Below are 8,061 nucleotides of genomic sequence, written 5' to 3'. Positions count from 1 at the left end.
TAATTTATCTTTTTTAAATTAAAAATAAACAAAGTATATTTTATTTATAGATGATTTAAATGTTATCGTTCATTATAGAATATACTGTAATATCAATGTTATAATTATTGTAATTTAATTAAAATGTACTCTATTTATAACAATTTTTTATATTTCTTAGAAGAAAGTGCAGATCATCAATGTCAGAACAAGGACTGTCACACCCTTGAACAACACCGTCTTACTGGTAATATAGCAAACTATAGCATTTACAAAATCAGCTTAACAATTATTTTAAGTAACTACGTTAGTGAAGACAAGCATATAAAAATAATTAGGCTGTTTTACGCGTTTAATTAGTTTACAGTAGAAGTAAGTAAAATAAATATCGAAAACCCACCATGATAATAACTACATAAAACAATCGATATTGAAACGAAAAGTTTTTATTGCTAAAAAAATAATCAACTCTAGTAATTTGTTTATAATTTTTTGTATTTTTTAGCAGAGCACAACCAAGGGGCCGACAAAACAGTAATATTTATAATTTTTTTTCTATAGACAATACGATATTTATTACAGTATAGATTTTATTAAAATATATATTCTGGGCATCTCAGAAATGAGATGGTCTAAATCAGGAGTTTTTTAGACAGGGGAATATAGATCAATTTACTCAGGAACACAAGAAAGGAATGTTGGGTACAAAAGGTGTAGGAATAGTTCTTCAAAAAAAATGTGTCACAAGGTAAATGTATATGTGTAATAGAGCAATAGAATAGTTCTAGTCAAATTAGACACTAAACCAATAGATACTGTGATAATCCAAGTTTATATGATCACCGCTGAAGAAGAAGAGAACGAAGTAGAATATATAAAGAATTAAATTATTTATTAATGACCGTCAAAAGAGAGGAAAACCTTATAATCCTTAAAGACTTTAATGCCACTGTGGGGAAGGGAAGGTAAAGAATATTGTCGGCAAGTATGGACTTGGAATTAGGAATCCAAGTTGATATATCTTATTAGAGTTCCGTGTACGAAAAAATCTAGTAATAACAAACACACACTTCCAACATCACAAAAGAAGACTATATACATGGCAAGCTCCCGGTGTTATAAGAGGAGCACAAATAGATTATATACTTGTAAGAGGATGATATAAAAATCAAACTAAAGACATTAAAAGTTATCCAGGAGCAGATTAAAGAAGCAAGTATTAAAGAAGTTAATTTTGCATGCGTCAAAAATCCTTACTCGTATTGTGTTAAAAAGAACGGAACTAGTAATAGAGGGACTGCTAACTGAGGACCAATTTGGCTTTAGAAGAGAAAAAGGCACTAGGGAAGCTATTTTGGCACTAAAACAAGTTAAGAGAGAAAAGGATCTACAGAATATATTAGAAACAATGAACTCAGCAACAAAAAATGAAACAATATGAATATAAACAAAGTAAAAACTAAAGTTTTTGTTTGTAGCCGTAACGAAGTAACCCAAACTCAAATAACCCTAGATGGCGACACACTAGGGCAAGTGAATGAATACAAATATTTGAGAAGTAAGATAACCGACGACTTAATAAAGCAAGCAGAATAAGCCAGGCTAAATATGCATTTCAGGGGAAGAATAATACGTTTATATCTAGAAATATCGACATAAAAGTGAGGAAAACCCTACTAAGGACATATATTTGGAGCATAGCACTGTATAGAAGCGAGACATGGAAAATAGGTAAAACAGAAGAAAAAAGACTCCTAGCATTCGAGACATGATGTAGCAAGAGGCTACTTAGATAAGCTGGACAGAACACATAACAAATTAAGAAGTAGATCGAAGAGCCGGAGATCTAAGAATATTTCTGAAGACCTTAAAAACAAGAAGAGCCAAGTTAATTGGACACATACCGCGCCATAACAGTCTACTTAGTAAAATGATAGAGGTGCCATTGAGGTGAATAATAGTAAAGGGCGACCGCCACTGGACTACATGAGTCAAATAGTAAGAGATATGGGCTGCAGATCGTATTGTGTTCTAAAAAGAAAAGCGTCAAGAGTGGAAAATTACTGCCAACCAGCCTTTGGGCTGTTAACAAAAAAAGAAATTACGATAGGCCTTTGTATGCTTTTGAAAAGACGCACCTACCCATTTTTTTAAAGTAGTAATGTATAGAAAATTGTTCGTACAATTTAAATTTTGAACTTAAACTTATACTTAAAAGTACAGCAACGAAAACCATTTATATTGATTATAGTTTTTTTTGTTATCAGGCTATCACAGTAATTTCTATAGGAAAACAAAATATTTTCTACATTAATATAGTGTTGCGTGAATGAAAATTTTATATGTATTCGATATTTTATTTGACTTAATTTTAATAAATTATTTTAAAAAAATGCTTTTATATTTTTCTATGAAAATTCTGTGAACTTAATACTATTACATCCCATAGAATATATTAAAATATTTTGAACGCTTAAATATATATATTTTTATTCGTGCAAACCATGTTATCACATTACAAATAACAGGTGGATAACGTCTGTTTGTGCACTACATAATCTAAAAAAGTAATATATGATTTATTTTGTTGATATCACAGGCTGATCTCATATATACTACCTCTTCAGTAAGAGAATTTATACAGGAATTCACTCTGCTCGACGCTGACAAAAACGGTGCACTCGGTGACCATGAACTTATAGACCTTGTTAAAAGGCTTTCCCTGAACCAAGACATTGACGCTATTACTAAAAGATTCGATACCGATGGTAATATTGTAAATTATAGTTAAAACGAAATTAGCTTGATTATTTTAAATAACTATTACGGTGAGGACGAGCATAGAGTATGATTTAGGCAGTTTTAAGTGTGTAGATATTTTTACAGTGTGTAGATATTTTTACAGTGTGTATTAGTAAAATAAATCTCTAGATACCGCCTTGATAGTATCTACATAAAACGAACGATATTAAATCGATAATGTTTGTTTTGGTAAATAAATATGTTAGGCAAGAGAACATAAGAAAAAAATAATTTGTATTTTGTTAAAAAAAAAAAAAATAGATCTTCATCAAGGTTCGTTTAATTATCCAATCTCGTATCCAAAACCTACATAAAAAAACCAGTACAGTGGGGTCGGGGCATAGTGGGGACGGAGCATAGTTGGGTCGGGGCATAGTGGTGACGGGGAGGTCACAGGTTTACAGGAATTTTTAAATCTGAAAGTGATAAAATCACTTTCAAAAAAACGCTTCGATGCAAATCGGTAGTTAGTATTTTCAAGCCAGTACAGTCCAAACCAAGCACAGTATAAACCAGCATACTTAGAAAGTTTTAAATGAAGGTTCTGTACTTACAAATGAGCATCAAAGCGTTAATTTGAAAGTGATTTTATCCGAGAGGACTAGTACAGTAGAGTATTGGCATAATGTAATCAAAGCAATGAGGAAACGGAGAGGTCACAGGTCTACAAGAATTATTATAAATAAAAGTAATAAAATTGAATAAAATCGCTTTCAAATAAACGCTTTGATGCTCATTTGTAAATACAGAACCTTCATTTAAAACTTTCTAACTTTGCTAGTTTATACTGTGCTTGGTTTGGACTGTACTGGCTTGAAAATACTAACTACCGATTTGCATCGAAGCGTTTTTTCGAAAGTGATTTTATCACTTTCAGATTTAAAAATTCCTGTAAACTTGTGACCTCCCCGTCACCACTATGCCCCGACCCCACTGTACTGGTTTTTATTTCTTTTGCAAAAACGTAGTGGACCAAATAACACAAATACAATGTCTTGTTATATTTTGTTGGAATGGTCGACGATTCATGTTTCAATCGTATGTAGTCCATAGTTTAAATTATAATCGCTAGGTTTTTTTCCCAAAAAATCGAGTGTCTACTATAATCAGTTACACGATTTAGTCGTCTGTGATATCATGTAATAAACACAATATCATGATACCGATCATTGGGCCCTAACCTTATTTAACACGGATAGACGTTACCAACTGATAGCTTTTAATGTCTGTTCGTTTCTCCCATCTGGTACATCGGGTTTTTAGTTTTAAAAAAAAAATTTAAAAAAAATTTAATTTGTGTTAACTTAAAGTCAAAAGTGGTACTTGAGCACAAAACTTAATAGTATCATTCTGCATAGATATACATAAAAAAATTTTAATGATTTGATCAATTTTTTTTAAAGATTTTAGGTGTTTTTGTTAAAATATACGAAATCTGCGAAAACACAGTTTCCCGGCAATTAAAAAAAAACTGTAGTGCCGAATTTTTTTCTCGTTTAATATGTTATGGATACATATGAGTTCCAACTACTGTCAAATTTTCAACCCAAAAAATTTAAAATTACGGCTAAAAACCCCGAAAAACAAAAAAACTTGTACCCCCCCTAGGGGGGTGGGAAATGGGTATAGTTTAAATTTGACACAACTGACGTGTGCGGGCATACCAAATAATTATTTCTTATACGTTTCAACTCAATCCGACTCTTTTTCTCAAAATTATTGCCAGTAAAAGTTCTAACTTAAAAACTCGTACGGTTTTTTTTTTGTTTTTTCAACTTTCGTCTCTGAAGAATTAAACTTTTTCAACTTTTACCGCCCCAAAGTACAAACTAGACAAAATTTGTGATTTATAGAGTTGCTATTCGAAGGAATTGGTCTAGTATTTAAAAAGTTACAGTGTATACAGCTAAAAAAAAAGCCCACATCAGAGTAAAACCAATACCTTCTCGCTTTGCATCGAAGCTAAAAAAGGGAAGAGTATCCATTAGTTTAAGATATGCGACTGGTAATGAGATAAATTCTTGGTTTTTTTTATACATCGTTAGGGTGTATATTTTAAGAATACAGTAATTACATTTTTGCTATTTGGATATTTTCATGATTTCCACGAGACAGGAAAGGTGTGATTTTACTATTATAAAAAGTATCATCTAAATAAGACTGCTGATGTTTCCACAATAATTATTGTGATATTACAATAGTTTAAAGTAGATTTAGAGATAAAATTAAATAAACTTGTTAACTAGAAGTAATGTACTTTTTAGCCAGCCGTCAATTGGACGTAGTAGAGTTCTTCATGGTGGCAGTAGAAATAAATCTAATAATAATCGATCCGGATACGTTTGATTATAGCAAGTATCATGAAGAGAATAATGCGAAAATTAATAACTATGTGAATTATAAGAAATATATAGCTGAGCTCCAATAAATGTTTAATGGTTCTTTTTCAAAGTGGTTTATTTTTATATGCATGTATTGATAATATAAGATTTTTAAGTTTGTTTTTGTCAATCCATAAAACGATTAAATAAATAATGTAATACCATAAAAATGACGTTTTTATTTCGAAATCATTATAATTACCTATCCTAGGTCTTGAAAGCCGTCTAGTCACTGAACAGCACAAGAAACAAGTATTCATAATATAGGTTAAAAACAGTCTAACAACATTTTAGAAGTGTTAACACGATAGATAATGGAGTCCATATTTATTTTACATTTATGGGGTGAAGGAAAACATTTTCAAATTGTAGAAAAATATTCAAACTATCTGAGAAAATTATTAGAATCAATTTTTTTATATTAGTTTTCACCAAAAAAATTGTACAGCTCGGCAATTATAAATATTATATTACAATTGACATTCTTAATAAAACAGAAAGAAAAAATACAATTATTTTATCTGAATAAAAACTGTGTTACAGCTATTAATAATAATAAAAGGAAAATAATAGAAGCAGTACATATGTCGTTTACGTGGGTTGAGTGATAACTTTGCTACAGGTTTTGGTCGCTTTTGGCGAATATGTATGGAAATTATATTTTCGTTCTTTAAACAATTTTAAGAGGTCATTATGGTCTTCTGATTTTCCCACTCTGACAATCAAGTGAGTACTCGTAGACTTGAATGAAAACTTACTCAGTCCAACCGAGGCCAAATCTTTGAAAAATGTGTAACATTATATTTTATCAATAATGCCGGCGGACGCTGTGTTAATAATTTGTTTGGTAATGTCGTCGACGCTGTTTCGAACATAATCGTGTCAGGAAGTGTACCTTCTTTAGAAAGCACTCAGTTATACTTATTTGGAGACGAAAATACTTATTTCTCGTCTGTTTTGACAGGTTAACATAATATTGACTGATGCAACCGGACTGTAGAATCAAATTATGTCAAAACATCAAAGTACAGCCAATGTGTACAATAACCTTCCAAATTTATTTTTTTTCATTTTGTTTAATTATAGAATGGAAGATAGAATGAAGTAAGATCATTTTTTTTTTTTTTTGTAAGATTAATTTCAACAACTCGAAATCGAAAAAGTATTTGATCATATTATAATATAGAATGTGAAGATTTAGATTTTTTATTTCTTATCAAATCCCAATGGACAGTTGCTGCAATATCTAAAATTTTATATTTGTATTTTGTTTAGTGGAAAAAACGGGAAACTATTGAAATTATGCATATGAATTTTTGTTTTCTACACCAGAATGTTATACCTAATTCTTTTTTTTGCACGCGGGTATGTACAACTAACAGGTAACTGTGTGGACAAATACCTATACAGAACATGAGATCAAAACGTGTTTTTTCCGTGTTAATTCAATAGGGAATAATAAATTATACAATTTACAACGTGATTTTAAGACGTTCCCGCATAATAAAATAAATGAATATGTTTTAATTTAAAAGTAATATCTTATAATATGTACAGACTGTACAGATATTTTTTTTGTTCCATCGATACACGCTTAAGTCGAATTACGGTTGAATAGCACTTGTGGTTTGCGTTTATTTGATTAAGCCAAGGTTAAACGACAAAATCTGTCAACACCAACTGTAAAAAAAATATATAGTAGGTTGTAAGCCGGTGTACTTAAGTAAAAAAATACGTTACCTATAGCAAAACGCTGCAAGTAAATAATATTTTTATGAGAATCATGATATGCTACATTTCAATCTTCAATCTTATTTCTATTAAAAATCCTAATCCCGTTTTCCTGAACAATGGAATGCTTAATATTAACCATTTAATAATTTATTGAACTCATTTTATTCAAATACAATAATATAAATTATTAATGAACTGGAAAAAAACCGCTGCCAAATTATACTGATCTAATACAATATGACCTTGGGTTATAAAAGATAAAATACTTTTTCAATTATTATTCTTATTCATACTTTCAAAGTAAATAGCTAACCCACGCTTGCTAAATTTTTTTTTTCAATGAAATCCCACACTTTGTGTGTTTAAACCCTATTTATTTTAATTAATTTATTATATTAGCTTTTTAAATTAAGAACAATTTTCTAAAAATTAAACTAAATTTAATTTAATTTTAATTTAACTTAAATTTACTTTTATGTTGCAAAATGTGTAAATTTGTTGAGAGTTTTTCTTCAATTTCTAAGATGAAAGGATGACTTATAATTTTTGTGCCTTGCAAAGTACCTTACAGGTACGATTTCTGTACTAAAAAAGTGGTCAACAGACAAAAAAAAAATGATAAATAAATAATATAAACACATCATGATAAAAACAATATCTTCTCAGATAAGCATCAAATCATTTAGATTTAATAGAATATCGATACTAGAAGAAATGAAAAAAAAATTCAGATTATTTTGACAAATTTTTAGCGATCAAAAAATCATTGATTTCTATCACTAAATGTTCACACTGTTAGCCATCCCCTCCGGGCTCGCAGTTAAGAACCAATAATTTTTTTACCGCAGTCTGAACCTGAATATCTCACATAAGCGGACAGTCTTGAACAAGTCCAATTTGAACTAAACTTTGCCATTTTTACCGCCAAAATAGTCGACTTGGATAGATACATGTAGAACCGACTACCTGCTGGAAGACACCCATGCATAACCAAAAATACTCCATCCTGGCTACTAGGCATAGTTTTGGATATTTTATTTTTTCAAATATGGCAACATAACAGGTGGGTTAATATTACATTTTTCTTATATTTATTAATCAAACTTCACGCTCATATACACATGCGAGAGAACTTAAAGATAATACATCGAACAAGATTGTGTCT

The 8,061-nt window shown here is 30.2% G+C and overlaps 1 protein-coding gene across 14 annotated transcripts in view; it reads left to right on the top strand.

Annotated features, from left to right (window-relative positions):
• LOC126845947 (uncharacterized) overlaps positions 1–5,248 on the top strand; it is a 27,893-nt gene extending 22,645 nt beyond the window's left edge. For 3 of the 14 annotated variants that reach the window (XM_050585026.1, XM_050585020.1, XM_050585016.1), the window contains 2 exons: positions 2,579–2,747; positions 5,046–5,248. In XM_050585026.1, the coding sequence (XP_050440983.1) occupies positions 2,579–2,747; positions 5,046–5,209 (333 nt within the window). In that variant the 3' untranslated portion in view covers positions 5,210–5,248. Of the gene's footprint in view, positions 1–160; positions 227–484; positions 514–2,578; positions 2,748–5,045 lie in introns of those variants that run through there. The other 11 variants (XM_050585021.1, XM_050585011.1, XM_050585017.1 and 8 more) reach the window with 8 other exon arrangements.
• Positions 5,249–8,061: the final 2,813 nt, after the last annotated feature.

Source organism: Adelges cooleyi, unplaced genomic scaffold (genome assembly GCF_023614345.1).
Source record: "Adelges cooleyi isolate 19-005CV unplaced genomic scaffold, UGA_ACOO_1.1 ACOO_flye_CR_arks_rails_tigmint_CR_PRNA_8, whole genome shotgun sequence".
Lineage (NCBI taxonomy): Eukaryota > Metazoa > Arthropoda > Insecta > Hemiptera > Adelgidae > Adelges > Adelges cooleyi.
The sequence above is the reverse complement of the archived record's forward strand: the minus strand, read 5'-3'. Positions and strand labels throughout refer to the sequence as shown.